The sequence below is a fragment of the Podarcis vaucheri genome, assembly GCF_965113315.1.
Source record: "Podarcis vaucheri genome assembly, chromosome: 3".
Lineage (NCBI taxonomy): Eukaryota > Metazoa > Chordata > Lepidosauria > Squamata > Lacertidae > Podarcis > Podarcis vaucheri.
In genome coordinates, this window is record NC_138761.1 from 30,515,168 (window position 1) to 30,534,167 (window position 19,000).

Genomic DNA, 19,000 nt, shown 5'->3' on the forward strand with positions numbered 1-19,000 from the left:
TTCCAAAAAGCCTTCCCCCCCCCCCCCCGCAAATGAGTCCGGGGATCTCTATTCAAGGGACAACGTAAATGTAATGCACTGCATCTTCCATCTCCCCAGTAGCAGAAACACGTGTCTGCTGCTAAGGCATTCAGGTAATTTTTAAAATAGCACCAGTTGTACCAGTTACTTGTTATGTTCAATGCCAATTGTCTGCTTAATTGTAGCATTACTTGAACAGTAATGCCCTACATTGTGTAACCTGGTTTAACCTCCTTGTTCTACAAAGCCCCAAATGTTGTAACCTTTCCTTCTAGGGGAGTTGCTCCAGCCCCTTGACCATTTTCCTTTTGAATCTCGACAGTATCGTTTCTCAGTTGAGGCAAGCAGAACCATGCACAGTATTCTAAGTGCAGCCACACCATAGCTTTCTCAATCTCCTCTTCCTCTTTTAGCTCGCCTTTGGCTCTCTTGTTATCCAAAGGTCCAACGGCCTCCATTGTTAACAATGTGTTCCTTACTTCTTCTTCTTTTGCGTCCCTTATTGCCTGTTTGCATTTCTTCAGCCAAAGTTAGCATTCCTTTTTGTTTTCCCCATTTGGACAAGACTTGGACATTTTCTGAAGGAAGGCTTGTTTGCCTTTAATAGCTTCCTTGCCTCTGCTTGTTAGCCCTGCAGGTATCTTCTTGGTCCCAGTGGTTCATTTCCTGATCTGCAGTGTACATTGCAGCTGAGCTTCTATTATCGTGGTTTTGAACAAGACCCAGGCTTTCTGGAGAGATTTGGCCATCTTCATTTTCCCTTTCACCTTCCTTTTTACCAATCTCCTCATTTTTGGAGAGTTCATTCTTCTGGAGTGACTGTGTTGGGCTTCCTTGACAATTGCCAAAATTGAAAATCTGGGTCTGAAATTGAAAGTCTAGGTCTGTCAGTTGAAAATCTAGGTCTGAAATTATCTACTAAATTGTCCGTCAATCAGGCACCTTCCAGATGTTACTGAACTTCAACTCCCATCCTTAACCACTGACCATTTTGGCTGGGGCTGAAGGGAGCTGTAGTTCAAAATGTCTGGAGAGCACCAAATTGGGGAAGACTGTACTAAATATCCTTCTTGCATTAATCCACCAATGACACAATCTTATACATGTCAACACAGAAGCAAGTCGCACTGGGTTGAACAGGGTTTGGTCTTAAGTAGCTTAAATAGAGACCATGTTTGATAGGGTTTACTGCCCAGTAAATGGGCCTAGGATTGCAATCTAAGTTGACTTAGCGCAACTTGCCATGTAACTCAAAATGCCAATGGGCCAAGACAGATTTCAGCAAACAATAAAAGCTCCAGATTTATCTCACTTCCGTTCTACTAATGTGTTTCCCCTCTCTTACTCGCTTTGAGACCACTGCTGTTACCTTCTGTGGTGGAAATCAAAAAACGCAAAATCCAGCGCTTGCCAGGAATGAGCACACCCACATAAAGCTCAGGAGAACTGCAGGAGAGATGTGAAAACTTGCTGATCAATATATAACTCTGCATGTTGTAGTGTGCTAATGGAGGTCCAAATAGAAGCTTTTGTCAGACCACCCTGAATATCCAGCTACTGGACAGAGAATTGGAAACAGTCTTCAAACACTTCTGCTGTACATTATAATCTAGTGAGGAAAGCCAGCTACAGAAAAGACAACTGTTGCCAAGTTTAATGTAAAGTGCATGTAATATGATCTGTTGTACCTTTGGAAGATCAAATCATTTGCCTGTTTAACTTTCCAAATGGGAAAATCCTTACTTCCTGTTTTCTTTCCACACTTTCTCATATTTCTTTCTCTCTCTTTCTCTCTCTCTCTCTCTCTCTCTGTACAAAAACTAGTCACCTACATTGTGTGAATGCATCAATGGATTATCAGTTCCATCAGTGGATTGCAAATATTTGGCACCCAGTGCTTAGAAGATACACAGGGCTAAAAGAGTCAAGATGTAGGTCTGTCTGCATCTCAGGATCAAGACAGAACCACAGTGGTGTCCCTTTCCTGAAAGCCCTCTCCTCTTAGGGCTGGGTCCACACACCTGCTTTCCCTTACGAAATGATTTCTAGGTCAAGGAAGAGCAAACGTTTCCCCTGTAGGTTCCTGCAAATGTCTTTGTTGTTGCAGTTGGCAGCCCTGAGTGACTTGTAAGTCTGCCTTGTCAGGTGGCAGCCTGGGGCACATGCTTGTGGGAGGTCCATGGGTGAGACGAGCGCCAGCCTGCAGCTTGATGAGACAGGCAGGGAATCTCCAGTGTAAGATCCCCGAAAGCAATGCCACCATCTCCCCTGACCCATCCTGACCAAGCAAATTACAGCCTTAAGGGGAATAATTGCTTGGGCAGAAGTTGTCGGTGAGCCAATCAGTGTACATTTTGGGAAAGCAAATACAATACGTTAATCTTTATTGTCACTGTCCCATACAGAACAACGAAATTGAAAAAATCTACATCAGACATTCAAAAACCCACAAGCCTGCTGTCCCAGCCTGGTTAGCCCCTAAAAACTCTGATACCCCATAATTGAATACAGTGGTACCTTGGGTTAAGTACTTAATTTGTTCCGGAGGGCCGTACTTAACCTGAAACTGTTCTTAACCTGAAGCACCACTTTAGCTAATGGGGCCTCCTGCTGCTGCCGCGCCGCCGGAGCACGATTTCTGTTCTCATCCTGAAGCAAAGTTCTTAACCTGAAGCACTATTTCTAGGGTTAGCGGAGTCTGTAACCTGAGCGTAAGTAACCTGAAGCGTATGTAACCCGAGGTACCACTGTACAATATACTCACATAAAGACTACCTTACATTGCGTTTAAAACCAAAATCGCATTTGGATGGAAACTGTTTCTCAGGCGGCTAGTCTTAGTCTTTATAACCCTGTACCTTCTTCCAGAAGGCAGAAGCTGAAAGAGATCATTTCCGGGGTGCGCAGTATCCTGCACTATCTCTGCAGCTTTCTTATGGCACCTGGAAGCGTAGATTTGATCCAAGGTGGGAAGAGTGCACCCAATTATTCTCTCCGCAGTCTTTACAACCCTGGACAGCATTGTTTTTCCCCTGACCGTGCAGCTCTACTAATGAGTAAATATATCCATGTGACTAGGTGCAAAGGCACCTGAGAAGGAGCAGTGTTTAACAGTGCTGTGTTTTGTCTGTGCATGGCCAGGAACAGTGTGTGAAAATTTATTATCCGCTTAAGAAGTACTTACTGTTCAGTGAGAGAGAGATGACTTGGAACAGGGATGGGGGACCCTATCATCCTTTGGTACTGGCTGAGGCCAAAGAGAATTGGAAAAACAACAACATACAGTGGTACCCCGCAAGATGAACGCCTCGCGAGACGAAAAACTCGCAAAACGAAAGGTTTTTTCGTTTTCAAGTTGCCTCGCAAGACGAATTTCCCTATGGGCTTGCTTCGCAAAACGAAGCTTGCCCCGGGGACAGCGGGTCCTCTCTTTTGAAGCAAGGGGCGGCGGGGAGAAGCGATCTTCTCCCCGCAGCCCCAGGTCCGGGGACAGCGGGAAGCGCTTCCCGCTGCCTCCCGGACCTCTTTTGAAGCAAGGGGCTGCGGGGAGATCGCTTCTCCCCACCGCCCCTTGCTTCAAAAGAGGTCCGGGGACAGCGGGAAGCGCTTCCCGCTGCCTCCCGGACCTCTTTTGAAGCAAGGCGCTGCGGGGAGAAGCGATCTCCCCGCAGCCCCTTGCTTCAAAAGTGGTCCGGGGACAGCGGGAAGCACAGCGCTTCTTCCCCGCTGCCCCCGGACCTCTTTTGAAGCAAGGGGCTGCGGGGAGATCGCTTCTCCCGGTGCTCCGAAGCCGGGCGGGGGGCAGGGGACACCTTCTGAAGGCGGGCGGGGGGCGAAAGTCTTTGCTCCCCCCTGCCTGCCTGACCCGGAGGGCTTTTGAAGGCAGGCGGGGGGGGAGCAAAGACTTTCGCCCCCCGCCCGCCTTCAGAAGAGGTCCAGGACCTCTTCTGAAGGCTGGCAGGGGGCAAAAGTCTTTGTCCCCCCTGCCTGCCTTCCCAGGGGCTTTTAAATCGCCCCGGACAGTGGAGAAGTCCTCCGCTGTCCCGGGCCATTTTAAAATGCCGCCCGCCAGCATTTTAAGATCGCCCGGACAGCGGAGAAGTCCTCCGCTGTCCCGGGGTTTTTTAAAATGCTGGGGGTGGGAAGAAAAGCCCTTGTCCCCCCCCCCCAGCCTTCAGAAGAGGTCCGGGGACAGACTGTCCCCGGACCTGGTCTGAAGGCGGTTTCCCTAGGAACGCATTAATTGATTTTCAATGCATTCCTATGGGAAACCGTGCATCGCAAGACGAAAAAACCGCAAGACGAAGAGACTTGCGGAACGAATTAATTTCGTCTTGCGAGGCACCACTGTATGGAGGACCACTTGTCTCCCAGCTGTAATTTAGAACATGGTGGAGACCACATCATCAATTCCTGGGTGTTTGCTAATTCTGAAGACGCCTACTCAAAGCAACCACTGGGATGTACACAGAAGCCTTTTTATTATTATTTTTTAAAAAGCTCTTTAGCTAAAATAACAGCAGCTTGTGAATATGGTGAATGTGCCGTGTAAAGTAGGGAGCAGCTATTTTTAACTCAAAACAACAGTCCCTGGAAATGTGGTTATTGAATTTGAATGATCTGGTGGGCAGATGCTTTGCTGCCACTGTAAACAGATTAGGGATGCATCTCTTCAGTTGCCAATCACAGATTTCGCCAGAGAGAAATAAAAACATTCCGTCCTCTTGGGAATGTGGTCTCTCTCCCCCCAATCCCCCCATTGGAAGACAGTTGAAACACATAGACTGGCACGTGACAATAGGTTTTAAGATACTTGGAGGAGGTTGCCATTGTTTCTCGGTACTCACACAGTCGTTTCTTTTGTCCCACTGTCATTTCTGGCCGAATCGGTTTTGCAGGTTTCGAACAAAGCCAAATTGAGGATTGGCAAATGAAATCCTTCGCCCTAAATTAGTTGTTTGCCTTCCATCACGGATATGTGTGCATGCCCTGAAACCATTCAGGTAGCTGCATTCTCCCTGGCAGGTGTCTGCAAAGGAAAAAACAGCCTGCACCCATTACCAGTCAGTTTCACAGAACTACCCAACCCAACCCCAGTATCTCTTTCCTGGGTAGTCACAGCAAGTCTATATACACATCCAAACTAGATGTTACCCTCGGACACATGTATTATTGCATCAGGTATGGGGAACTTGTGACCCTTCAGATTCTGCTGGACTACAAGTCCCATCATCCCTGACCATGGGCCTTACAGGATGGGACTGATGCAAGTTCGAGTCCAGCAATGTCTGGAGGGGCACAGGCTGCCCACCCCTGCATTGCACCCTTTTAAAACAAAGAAACCTGCTTTGGGTTCCCCCAACTTCAAAGTAGCCCTCCACTGCAAGGTTTGCTGATGCAAATTTCCTATTGGAACTCATTTGAAGTGGTGAACCCGCTGGTGGGTGGGACTTGAAAATGGCAGGCTGGGGGGAATTTAAAATACTCACCTCCCCGCTGCTTGTCCAATCTGAAATCGCCCCTTCAGAAGTGGCCCTTCTTATTCAAAAATGACCACTGGGATGGCATCACAGGCATCTATGTGTGTGATTTGGTCCTTAAGATATATGTGAAATTCAGAATTTTTGTGGGGGTTGGGGTTTTTGGCCCCTTTGTGCTTATTTTCATATATGATGCATGCCCGGGGCACTTCCCCCCCAGCCAGAACTTGCTGGTATTCAGTTCCAGCACCTCTCTCAGGTGGGCGTCATTGCCACTCTTAAGAGAATGAGGGAGGTGTTCCTGGTGAGTTCTTCCACCTCTTTTCCTAGAAAAATAGCCCCGTCCATGCCCCTCTATTAACATCAGGGTCACAAGGGGTGAACAGTGGTAATTAGCAGTTTTTGAAGTCCAGCTGCGCTACACACACTTCTCATTTCTTGGAGAAGCCTCCTATGAAAGAGGGGAGAAGGTTTGTGACCCTCGCATGCCTCACAGCGAGGAGAGGATCTTGCCGGAAAGACATGTGGTGACGGCCTAATAACCTCTTCCTTTAGATTTGCCTTCCATGCAAGCCGTATCAGTTACTGTTGTTTCATTGTTATGGAAGGAGGAGATGTTTCTGGATGGAATCCCATATGCAGATCAGGGAGCAGGCTTTAAAAACAGAGGGTGGGAAGTAGTTCTTCCACCTTGTACAGAAGTTCTGCTTTGTTTTTGAAAGTGTGTGTGTGTGTGTGTGTGTGTGTGTGTGTGTTTTATCGGCTGAAACTTAAACAACTGAAAGAGCCCTACAAGGCAGAGGTCTAGGGAAGCCAGCCAGAGCAAAGAGAGCTTTGCAAGCCACTTTTAATCACAATCAAGTGACTCTTATAAATATTTGCATATATGCCGCATCAAAGCCTCGTACGTTCATGTGATTCAGTCATGAAAGAGAAAGGGGAAAGGAACAGGACCGCCGTGGCTTGTGGCTGCTTGGATTAAGGATGGGCAGAGCACCAGGAGAGAGCAGACGTGCGGAGGAAGAGGGGAGCCCGCCAAAGTTTTAACAAACACGAAAAGAAATAAAAATAAATCTCTGGAACATTTATTGCCCCCTTTCGTTGGAAGCTCGGGTTGGGGCTCTCAGCTTTCCCTGTGTGTGGATGCGAGATTGCAAAATAGTAAAAAAATCAACCCGGATGGTCTGACTCCCCCCCTCCCCCGCCCAAATAACAAAGAGAAAGTTGTTTATGTCTCCCCAAAACAGGAAACATATTGAATTAGTTCCACTCACTTAGGATAGTCTATCAAAGAGTAGCTGATGTGTCTGCTCTCTAGCAGGAAAAGCTGCACTTGCAGTTGAAGACGCACATCAGCAGGGATTCTCATCAAATCTGAAAGATTTCCAAAGGGCACAATAACAATAATAATTTGTTTCGCCGTTGTTGTTCACGTGGAACCCTTGTGGCCCAGCACTGTGGCACTTCGCTGCGTTCCAGTGGGTCTAAGCAGCGTCAAATTGTCACTAGAGGTGACTGTTGTTTAGTCGTTTAGTCGTGTCTGACTCTTCGTGACCCCATGGACCAGAGCACTCCAGGCACTTCTCTGTCTTCCACTGCCTCCCGCAGTTTGGTCAAACTCATGCTGGTAGCTTCGAGAACACTATCCAACCATCTCGTCCTCTGTCGTCCCCTTCTTCTTGTGCCCTCAATGTTTCCCAGCATCAGGGTCTTTTCCAGGGAGTCATCTCTTCTCATGAGGTGGCCAAGGTATTGGAGCCTCAGCTTCAGGATCTGTCCTTCTGGTGAGCACCTTAAGAATGGAGAGGTTTGATCTTCTTGCAGTCCATGGGACTCTCAAGAGTCTCCTCCAGCGCCATAATTCAAAAGCATCAATTCTTCGGCGATCAGCCTTCTTTATGGTCCAGCTCTCACTTCCATACATCACTACTGGGAAAACCATGGCTTTAACTATACGGACCTTTGTTGGCAAGGTGATGTCTCTGCTTTTTAAGATGCTGTCTAGGTTTGCCATCGCCTTTCTCCCAAGGAGCAGGCGTCTTTTAATTTCATGACTGCTGTTGCGTGACTGCAGTGATCATGGAGCCCAAGAAAGTAAAATCTCTCACTGCCTCCATTTCTTCCAGAGGTGACTGTACCAGGAGACAAATTGAAGTGGTTGCTCCATATGGGTGCCACCAATGACAAACTAGGAGACAGAGAAAGAACTTGGTGTGCTCTATCAGAAAGTACGAGACAAAGCCGATAAACAACTGGAACACCAGCGCAGTGTCGTGCTCCTGCACAGCTCTTGTTCCTTTCGCAAGGTTTTTTTTTTTTTATGCACAGGAAAACTTTCTGGCAGGTTGTGCCCCTTGCAGATTAGCATGCATTGGAGGGGAAGGGCCCACAGTAGGCCACCAGCTGGATTTCTGCTTCAGGAGCGGTGACAGAACAAGTTGCGCATGCTTAGGAAATTGCGTTGTTGTCCCCTCACAGTTTCAGACTGTGAATATAAGTAGTGTTCACACCAGCATCAGTTAGCTGCTTTTAAATAATTAGCAGTTTGAGCTATTATGTTTTGAGAGGGAAACTGTCAGAATTTAATTCATGTGTGCATGTGGATGGTGCACCCAACATCCCTTTAAAACAGTAGCAAAAAATAATAATAAATATTTTTTCTTGTCTGCCATTGCATCTGAGAGTGTTGTTCTGTGGAGTTTTTCCAAGTTTTGGTGAACTTCGGTTGCGGTGACTTTGCAGACTTCATAACTCCCGTTTAGTGTGATTTGGGAGCTTCCACTTCAAATACTGAGCAAGAATCGGAGCTGTCCAGGGCTTTGATTTCTTACGTAAGGTGTTTTTACCCCAGTCAGTATCACTTGTTGAGATGGAACCATGAACATAACTGATACATATTTCCACAATAGATATCCAATTTCTGATTTTAAGTTTTAAATATTGTTTTTATGGTACCATTTTATGTATATTTGTTGCAAACCACTTTGATGTTTTCTTTACGAATTAATGTGTGTGTGTGTATATATATATATTTAGATCATGCAGGTAGTGCTGTGGTCTAAACCACAGAGCCTAGGGCTTGCCGATCAGAAGGTTGACAGTTTGAGTCCCCGCGACGGGGTGAGCTCCCGTTGCTCGGTCCCAGCTCCTGCCCACCTAGCAGTTCGAAAGCACATCAAAGTGCAAGTAGATAAATAGGTACCTCTCCGGCGGGAAGGTAAATGGCGTTTCCGTGTGCTGCTCTGGTTCGCCAGAAGCAGCTTAGTCATGCTGGCTACATGACCCGGAAGCTGTACGCCGGCTCCCTCGGCCAGTAAAGCGAGTTGAGCGCCGCAACCCCAGAGTCATCCGCAACTGGACCTAATGTTCTATCTATCTATCTATCTATCTATCTATCTATCTATCTGATGTAGTCATTTCCTTAGTAATCTGCAGTTGACTGGATCTTTAGAAGCTCCCAAGCCAGAATCTTTAGAAGCTCCCAAGCCAGATGGACAGATGAACAGATAGACAGTCATTTCCCCCTTATATTTGTAGTCTACCTTTCCTGAGATGGAGCCCAAGGTTGGGTACATGTGGTTCCCAAGCAGTCATCCATCCGCACACTGACCAAACCCATACCTGCTTAGATTCAGCAAGCTAGCAGCTCCATATGCATTCTGACCATACCCTGGGACAGACGGATGGCTGGTGCAAGAGATGCCTGTCCATGAGCCAATCACTGTAAGCAGCAGTGTTGAAAGGGGGGAGGTAAACGGATAAACTGGTAGGTTGGAAGAGAAAATAATACTTGAGGTTGTATCTCCTGTGCAATCAAATTTCCCCTCCCTCTCCCCTCCCCTCCCCTCATGACTTCCATACCTGCTCCAGATCTGCTCTGGATGGCTTGAGGAACCCACAGAACATATTCAAGGTGGATCAGAGAGAGGAGAGGAAGTTCCATTGCCCTGTCACTACACTAGTGCAGCCATTTCACTGGATACTGCCCATGACATAAAGCAGCTGTAAAATCAGGAGTCGACTTTTACACACTTTTGCACCTGAAGCAAAAAAGAGAGACAAAATTAACATGCAGAGGATGCATTTTGGTATTAGCTTCCTCAGTCAGCACCAAATCACGCGTGTTAGTCATGCAACACTAATTCCGTATGAACTGCACTGCTGCATTTCCAAGCCTAAATTAAAGTGGCTGCTTTTAACCTCATAATTTACCAGAGTTGCTAGAACTGATGGAACTCCAGTAACATCTTGAAGGCCAACCCTTTGGCCTTACCTACTCCTGCTTTATAGCCTTGAATGATTTGGGTGTAAGTTATTTGGTCATTGGCCTTTATTGGCGTAAGTTTAAACAATAAAATCATATAAAGGCATCCAAATACATGAATAATCCATAAGGCATTCTGGGAAATGATCTATAATGAACTGAAAAAAGTATTTAAGTATACTTTCCTGAAGAAACCAGAGGCCTTTCTCCTGGGCATAGTCGGCCAATTGGTGCCAAAGAAGGATAGAACTTTTTTTTATGTATGCCACAGCAGCAGCAAGAATACTTATCGCAAAGCATTGGAAGACGCAAGATCTACCCACCTTGGAAGAATGGCAGATGCAAGTGATAGACTATATGGAACTGGCAGAGATGACCGGCAGAATCCGAGATCAAGGAGAGGAGCAGTTGGAAGAGGACTGGAAGAAGTTTAAAGCCTATCTACAAAAACATTGTAAAATTTATGAACGTTGAAGGCTCTGAAAAGGAAATGAAGGGGTTCTAGCGATCAGAATAAATAAGCTTATAAAGGGAGGGATAAAGATCTAGAATGAATATTAAACGATCTTGCTGAACTAACTTTTAAAATAGAATACAAGAAGGGAAGGCGGGTGGAAGCAAAGAGAATAAGGTTTTGAAAGGTAATAATGTAAAAAAAAAAGTGTTCTTTTTTATGCAAAATCTTCTTTTGTATTTTTCTTACTTTTTTGTCGTTCTTGTTTCTTGATGTTTGTGGCTTGTTTTTTCTCTTTTCTGTTATCCCCTGTTTTTTTTTGTGGATGTTATTTTTTTTGTGAAAATCTTAATAAAATATTATTATAAAAAAAAACAACAAATACATGAATAATCCAAATACATACAATATATAAAAGACTAGATAGCCACCATTGAATAAATCAGGCAACTTTAGGTATAGATTTAAAGATCTCAGCTAAATACACCAAAACCATCTTGGTAGTTTGGGGAGTATCATCCCTCAACAAATAATTGGATTACAGACTCTTTGTAAATCGATATTTTAAGCTGTAAGGGAGTCACTAGGAGATCTCTGCGAAGGGTGTCGAGAAGAGGACAATCCAAAATTTTGTGATCTGGTGTTTTCTTATTACAGGAGCAGAATCTGTTCTGGAAGGGGATTTTTTGAAACCTTCCAGACAAAACAGATGAGGGGAATGCATTTAGATGAGCTAGCTTAAAAGCTCTGTGATGCAATGGAGTATCTAAATTATAAAGGCAATTAGGCATTGGTCCATGGTGGGGCTGCAATCCTAAGTAAGCAGATGAACATACAAAAGGCTGGGAGGGGTAGAGTTTTTGGATTTCATAGTCTAGCAGTCTCTACTTGATGACAGAGAAGATTTGTGACTCATCCAATAAAAGAAGGGAATCTATTACAATTCCTATTTGCCTAAGTTTGAGGATAATATCAGAAAACAATGTAAAATTATGTGTATCTCTCAATAAAGAAGTTAATAAACTTTCTGGGTCTGTATTAAAGTGATTTTTTAACCAGTATTTGAAAGTCATAATCCAGCCCCTAGATTCTAAGAGATGCTGGCCTAACTCTGCGCAAATAGCAAGATAGGAGATGTATTTTTGAACTCTTAGATATTTTTTTTTGGAAAAAGGAGGCCTGCACACCCTTGACTTTGTTGTTAAAGTCAGTTATCCATAAAGGAGTTGTGAAACAGTTTTTTGCACTATAGCCCCTAACCGCTGCAGGCACACTACCATAAAAAATTAGAATTGTTTAATTCATGCTGCAGAGCATTTAGCTAAGTCGGTTATCCTGTTACGATGGGTCACCCATTTCAGATTGTAATAAAAGGTGATCCATTGGTCTCTAAAGCTTTTAATTTGTTTGATTTCTTGATCACCAATACACCATTTAGATGAATCCAACTATCCAAGATCTTGGATTTTGAGTAATTAATCGCTAGGCGATTTCCTTGGCAGTAATGAAAGAACGCTTTTAGACAACTAAAAGTGCCCAACTCTGGTGCAGGAGAGGAGGACAGTGTCATCAGCATATAAAACTATGGGAACTGCCTTAGGTCCTAACTTAGGAGCCATTCACAACAAATAGATGCTGTTTCATTAAATAGATGTGGAGCAAGAATACAGCTTTGTTTGACTTCTTTAGTAGTTGTAAAGATAGGTGATAAGTGGCCATCTGGGGAAATCTTCACCTGATACATAGTATTCGTATGCAGCTTTTTTTATCAAGAAAAGTAATCGGGGGGTTCTAGCCCAATAGCATTCTCCCATAACAACCCCCTGGGTATCAAGTCAAAAGCACTTTAAAGGTAAAGGGACCCCTGGCCATTAGTTCCAGTCGTGACCGACTCTGGGGTTGCGGCGCTCATCTCACTTTATTGGCCAAGGGAGCTGGTGCACAGCTTTTTAGGGTTTTGTGTTGTTACTGCATTCTTGATCATGGCTTTGTTGTTCTAACCGTGTTTTTGTATACTTTTTTTTTAAAAAAAAACTTGAGATAGTTTCCCCTGTTTTAAAGGAGTCTGAGAAACATTATAAATAAATATAATTAATTCTGAATCCTTGACTGAAGAACTCGTAGTAATCGCTAGGTATTTTTGTTGTCAGTCTCTTCTGATCATTTTGCATGTTCTCCTTTACTAGTACTTAATTCAAAGAGATCCTTCAGAGAGCAACTTTCCTCCCTATGGAGTTCCAGATCTGGTTTTTTGGGGACATTTGAAACATTCTGGAATGTCATGGGGTAGGGCAGGGCAGTTTGGAGCAGGGAAATTATGTGCAGAGAAAGGGCTAAATCTTCCCTCCCTTGCCACTTCTGCAATCCTGATCACCTCTCCTCAAGGAACACTTCCTGTTTTAGAAATTGCCATGGAGACAATATGGCTCACTACCATCTAATATGACAATGGCTCTTACTAAAGTGCGGCTCACTTGAACATTAAAACACTTAACATTTTAAACCAGCAATTAATATTTAAGTATAGCTACACACATTGTTAAAAGAAGGAGTCTACATTATTGCTCTGATGCCCATCAGCGTGCAGAAATGATTTTTTCGGTTTCATGATGAAATACAACTGGTTATCCCCCCTTCTTTAGAGGAGAGGGACTTTATTGCTTTGTGTAAAGTCTTAGATTTGTTATACAATTGTCTGTTTCCTTTCCTCTTCTTTGAGATTCAGTCGAAATATTTAAAAGACAAAACATATTGTCAAGAGTTTAGATATTTTTTTCCTCCAGACTTTTCTTTCTTTCTTTCATAAAGCTACCCACAGCACACTGCTTGTCATTAAATTCTATTTTCTTGGCAGTTGCTATTAAGCGTATGCAAGTCTGGAGTCATTTGTGAAACATCAGCTGTCATGAGTTTGTTCCAATTTATAATCATCCAGGATTTTCCACGTTGCTTTCAAAGAACAGGGTTAAATGCATGCCCCGAAAGAGAGTTGGAAATGGCTTGCTGATCTCTATTAATCTGCTGTTTCTATAATCAAACACATGTGTTTGTTTATCTGGTTAAATTGTTAATGATATCGAAATTGGCTGCTGGAAGCTGAATCATCCAGCAGACATTTCCGTCGCTGTTTCTTGAGTCTGCCTTGTGCTGTGGCCTGTAAAAGAACAATATATTCATAATTTTAAACCATTACACTAACTTCTTGCAGATCTCATCTCAACAAACCACCCCATCCCCTATTTTAGACGAGTGAGATTTGATGTCTCGGCGATGGAAAAAAACGCTTCCAACCTGGTGAAGGCAGAATTTAGAGTCTTTCGATTGCAGAATCCAAAGGCTCGTGTCTCGGAACAACGGATAGAACTGTATCAGGTAAAACTGTGGTGATCATTGCTGTCTCATGACTGTTACCTGTGTGACCCTTTCTGCGCAATGTAAAGTTTGGCTGATTTTAATGTACGCTCTCTCTTAACAGGGAACTGTGGGAAATGTAGTTCATGTGAGGCAGGTCTGGGGATCTGCAACAGAATTCTCACTACCTCACCAAACTACAATTCCCATGATCCTTTGGGAGATGCCAGGCCACTAAAAATAGTATAAAGCAGATCTAAGTTTGTAGTATGTGTATTAACGTATTCAAGAATCTCTTGCACGTTTTCTGTCAGATATGAGAGAAATGGGAATAACAACTTGAACATGTATCCCAGCCAATTCAGTTTCACACTTACTTTAGAAACCATAGTTTAAGCCTCAGGTGTGAAAACAACCATAGTCTGTTGAATTATTTTGATTAGAGTTCATGGTCTCTCTCTTGCTGGGCTAGATGGGTCTTTGGTTTGATTCATAAGGGATTGTCTTATGTTCTTGGGAGCTGGAAAAGAAGGTTTCTCCTTAAGACGCTTTTACAGTAGAATTAAAAAAGTGGTGCCTCAGGTTAAGAACTTACCGTATTTTTCGCCCTATAGGACGCACCTTTTCCCCTCCAAAAAATGAAGGGGAAGTGTGCGCGTGTCCTATGGGGCGAATGCAGGCTTCAGGATGCTATCCGCAAGCCTTGGGAGCTCCACGGGAGTTCCCGTCGGGCTCCCAAGGCTTGCGGATAGCAGCCTGCATCCCAAAGCCCGGGCTTCGTGCAGATATCGGGCAGCCCCACAAGCTCGGGGGACAGTGGGGAGGTGCAGCGCCGCCATCCCGCTGTTCCCCGATCTGGGGGGGGGGAAATAAATCCCCCCTTTATTTCTCCCCAAAAAACTAGGTGTGCCCTATGGGCCGGTGCGCCCTATGGAGCGAAAAATACGGTAATTCATTCTGGAGGTTCATTCTTAACCTGAAACTGTTTTTAACCTGAAGCACCACTTTAGCTAATGGGGCCTCCCGCAGCCGCCGGGCGCTTGCTGTTCTCATCCTGAAGCAACGTTCTTAACCTGAGGTATTATTTCTGGGTTAACGGAGTCCGTAACCTGAAGTGTCTGTAACCTGAAGCGTCTGTAACCCGAGGTACCACTATATTAGGTGGGCTGAAACTAAGTAGCTGTGTGAGTATTTCGCACTGGGTATTTTATTGAGGAACACTGCACTATATTATTGCACTTAACAGAGAAATGGTGGCGTCTTGTCAACCCAATGCATGCAGAAGGCCCCAGCACCTCCAAGTATGGCTGGAAGAGAACCTTTCCTCAAACCCTGGAGAGGTGCTGACACCCAACGTAGACAATGCTGAGCTAGATATACCAATAATAGTATAGGGCAGCTCCTATATTCCTCTGCTTGAATAATGCTTCTTTCTTCACTTGTGTCTTGCTCCTGTTGGCATGGCACAGCACCCCTGAACAGTGAGGTTTAGGGTGAGCACTTCATAAGAATTCTGAACTAATATCAAACATAGTATTACTGAGGGCTGCATCCATGTATAATAATATAAAAAGGTAAAGGGATCCCTGACCATTAGGTCCAGTCGTGGCCAACTCTGGGGTTGCAGCGCTCATCTCACTTTACTGGCCAAGGGAGCCGGCGTACAGTACAGCTTCCGGGTCATGTAGCCAGCATGACTAAGCTGCTTCTGGCGAACCAGAGCAGCGCACGGAAACGCCATTTACCTTCCCGCCAGAGCGGTACCTATTTATCTACTTGCACTTTGACGTGCTTTCAAACTGCTAGGTTGGCAGGAGCAGGGACCAAGCAAAGGGAGCTCACCCCATCACGGGGATTCAAACCGCCAACCTTCTGATCAGCAAGCCCTAGGCTCTGTGGTTTAGACCACAGCACCACCCACGTCCCTAAGTATAATAATATAAATACATATAAATAATGTCATACATACTCAGAACTATGCCCCACTGATTTCTACAGTTAAGCAAGGATGGGATCCCAGCTTTACAGCTGTGTCTTATAAACATTTACTCAGAAGCCAGTCCAGTTCTTATTCCCAAGGACATGTGCTGAGGATTGCAGCCTTAGTTTGTTAAAAATCAGAACCGAAAGCTGGGTGGAGTCTTTATCTCATCCTCAACCCGTCTGACCCCATTTTGTCGTCTTTGATTATTGATGCTGCTATACATTCCTGGGAGTTTGTTTTATTTTTGTTTCTAACCATTCCGTCACTTAACTGACTTTAAAAAAAGAAGAAGCATTGACTCACTTATTTGTTTGTTTAACATGTTTATACCCCACCCTTTAGCAAAAATAAAAATAAGAAAGACTCTTAGAGCAGCTTACAAAAATCAGTACTAAATTAATCCCTGCCGTCTCAGGCTCACAATCTAAAAAGACATGACACATAAGGAAAAAGGAGTGGGTGGGAGGAGGAAAAAGCAAGCTCCAGAACAAAGCCAATGCAATTCTGGGCTGCATCAATAGGAGTATAGCATCTAGATCAAGGGAAGTAATAGTGCCACTGTATTCTGCTCTGGTCAGACCTCACCTGGAGTACTGTGTCCAGTTCTGGGCACCACAGTTCAAGAAGGACACTGACAAACTGGAACGTGTCCAGAGGAGGGCAACCAAAATGGTCAAAGGCCTGGAAACGATGCCTTATGAGGAACGGCTAAGGGAGCTGGGCATGTTTAGCCTGGAGAAGAGGAGGTTACGGGGTGATATGATAGCCATGTTCAAATATATAAAAGGATGTCACATAGAGGAGGGAGAAAGGTTGTTTTCTGCTGCTCCAGAGAAGCGGACAGGAGCAATGGATCCAAACTACAAGAAAGAAGATTCCACCTAAACATTAGGAAGAACTTCCTGACAGTAAGAGCTGTTCGACAGTGGAATTTGCTGCCAAGGAGTGTGGTGGAGTCTCCTTGTTTGGAGGTCTTTAAGCAGAGGCTTGACAACCATATGTCAGGAGTGCTCTGATGGTGTTTCCTGCTTGGCAGGGGGTTGGACTCGATGGCCCTTGTGGTCTCTTCCAACTCTATGATTCTATGATTCTATGAAGTGCTTTCAACACAGTTATATAGTTCTATTCAAGCAGATTTCGGCCGTCTAAAGTAGCAGTTCCTTGCCAGTGTCAGTGGTTGTCTTTTCCTTGATAAACCACAGTCGTCGTCCCCCCCCCGGATGCACTCTTCCTGCCCCCTCTTCAGATCCAGGGGCAGAGTCGGTGACAGTGTCCAGGCCAGGAGGGCAGTTCCTGCCATACATTTCTTGCCTCAGACAGCTACTGTGACGGTATTTAGAGTCCTCCCTCATGGGAGTTTGATGGAGTTACCCCTCCTCTCTTAGCGATGTCTGTGGCACTTCATATACAGTGAACTTGCAGCTTCATATGCAAATCAGTTAAATCAGAGTGCTGAGATTTGAGACGCGGATGGTGCTGTGGTCTAAACCACTGAGCCTCTTGGGCTTGCTGATCAGAAGGTTGGCAGTTCAAATCCCCGCGACGGGGTGAGCTCCCGTTGCTCGGTCCCAGCTCCTGCCAACCTAGCAATTCAAAAGCACACCCAAAAGTGCAAGTAGATAAATAGGAACCGCTCCGGCGGGAAGGTAAAAGGCGTTTCCATGCGCTGCTCTGGTTTCGGTGTTCCAGAAGTGGCTTAGTCATGCTGGCCACATGACCCGGAAAAACTGTCTGCAGACAAACGCTGGCTCCTTCAGCCTGTAAAGTGAGATGAGCGCTGCAACCCCAGAGTCATTTGCGACTGGACTTAACTGTCAGGGGTCCTTTACCTTTTTTTTAGTCCCCCCCCCCAAACCAGCAACAGGGACATGGCATTTTCAGCTTAACTTCACTGTGGTTTTTCATGTGTTTTGTGTTTAGCCATTTCCCTCAAATGACGTCTGTGAAATGATTAATTGAAATTATTAGCCTGCCTTACGTTCTTATATCTTCAGCCAGATAATATTAACACCACCACCCCTGAGCCAATTCATATAATTTAAGCCCTTTGTTTCGAACCCTGTTTTCTGCTTGTGTTTTCTGTTTCCTTTACCACATGGTTGCCAGGCTTCAGACTACAGATTGTTGATTATATTCTGTGTTGTTATAATTCACCACCATATGAGATACCATTTATATTTTTTTGTTTCAGACAAGAAAACATATTGGGTTATCTTGGCTTTGGGGAGGGGTGAGGACAGGGGGTGACTTTGGTAAGCTGGGGGGTGGCTTTGGGGAGTTAGGGGGTTTCTCCGGATTGGCAGGGTTGGCAAGCAAAGAAAGCAGGGGCACAGCCCCTGGTGTGTGTGAAAGAGTCAGTGACTTTTTAGTTTGATATAATAAAACTTGATTTAAAATTTGCATTCCACTTTTCCAACAAAGTGTTGAGTGACTCGCAGTAATGACAAGTGTTAGCAATTAGCAAACGTTTCAGTCAATACGATCATAGCCTGAACTGAATATGGAAGTGATCAAGAAAGAGATCATCTCATGGTTTATTCATGGACTCTAATACTGGTTTACTGTCTGCAAAAAGCCACTTGCAGTTGCCATCTCGGCCTGTGATAAATGTGCTCAGATGATTTATTTTACCACTTCCACATTTATTTGAGGCTGGAGAAGCGGCAATTCCATGGATGGAAAGTAATCCTAGAATGCGGATGTGTGATTACTAGTTCTTCCAAATAGGGACCGTTTGTGTACAGTCCCATTGACTACTGTACATACATCATCAGGCTGCAACGAGATGTTATGACAGTCACCAAAAACAGTGGCTATGCCTCCTTTTCCCTCCAGTAATGTTTAGTCATTTATATTATTTATTCCTTATCTAGAGTTGTAGACCACCCTTCACCACTTTTATAATGATCTCAGGGCAGTTTCCAGAATATCATAAAATAAACATCATTACACACACACACACACACACACACACACCAGTTAAAACTATCATTAAAATTGCAGTTAATGCTGAATGCTGCAGCCCAATTGCTGACAGGAATAAGATTCTGTCAGCATATTACACCTTTGTTCAAAGATCTGCACGGGCTGCTGTTTTGTTACAGGGCCAAGTTGAGTATTGGTATATAAAGACGTGCCTTCTCAACCAATTTCAGCCTGAGGAACTTGCCCTTTTACAAGTGCCAAATAATGTTCATTCCACATTTTCAAGGAATCAGTCTTTAGACTGTGTCAGCACCTGAAACCTTTTTTAAGCCTACCCAGACATATGAATTAGTTACCTGTATTCATTCTTAACATTTTACCAATTTTATTTTTGTTTTAATGTTAATTGTTTTAATGATGATGATTTTATGCCTATTTGGTTTTCTAATAGTTTTTGTGGACTTTAGCTGTGTATTATTTGCAATTTTATTATGCACACCCCTTAAAACTAATAAAAAGAA

At 44.3% G+C, this 19,000-nt stretch overlaps 1 protein-coding gene across 1 annotated transcript in view; it reads left to right on the forward strand.

Moving 5' to 3' along the window:
* Positions 1-19,000, forward strand: part of TGFB2 (transforming growth factor beta 2) — an 81,846-nt gene that overhangs the window by 44,841 nt on the left and 18,005 nt on the right. The window contains exon 2 of the mRNA XM_082217791.1: positions 13,428-13,591. Within this exon, the coding sequence (XP_082073917.1) occupies positions 13,428-13,591 (164 nt within the window). The remainder of the gene's footprint in view (positions 1-13,427; positions 13,592-19,000) is intronic.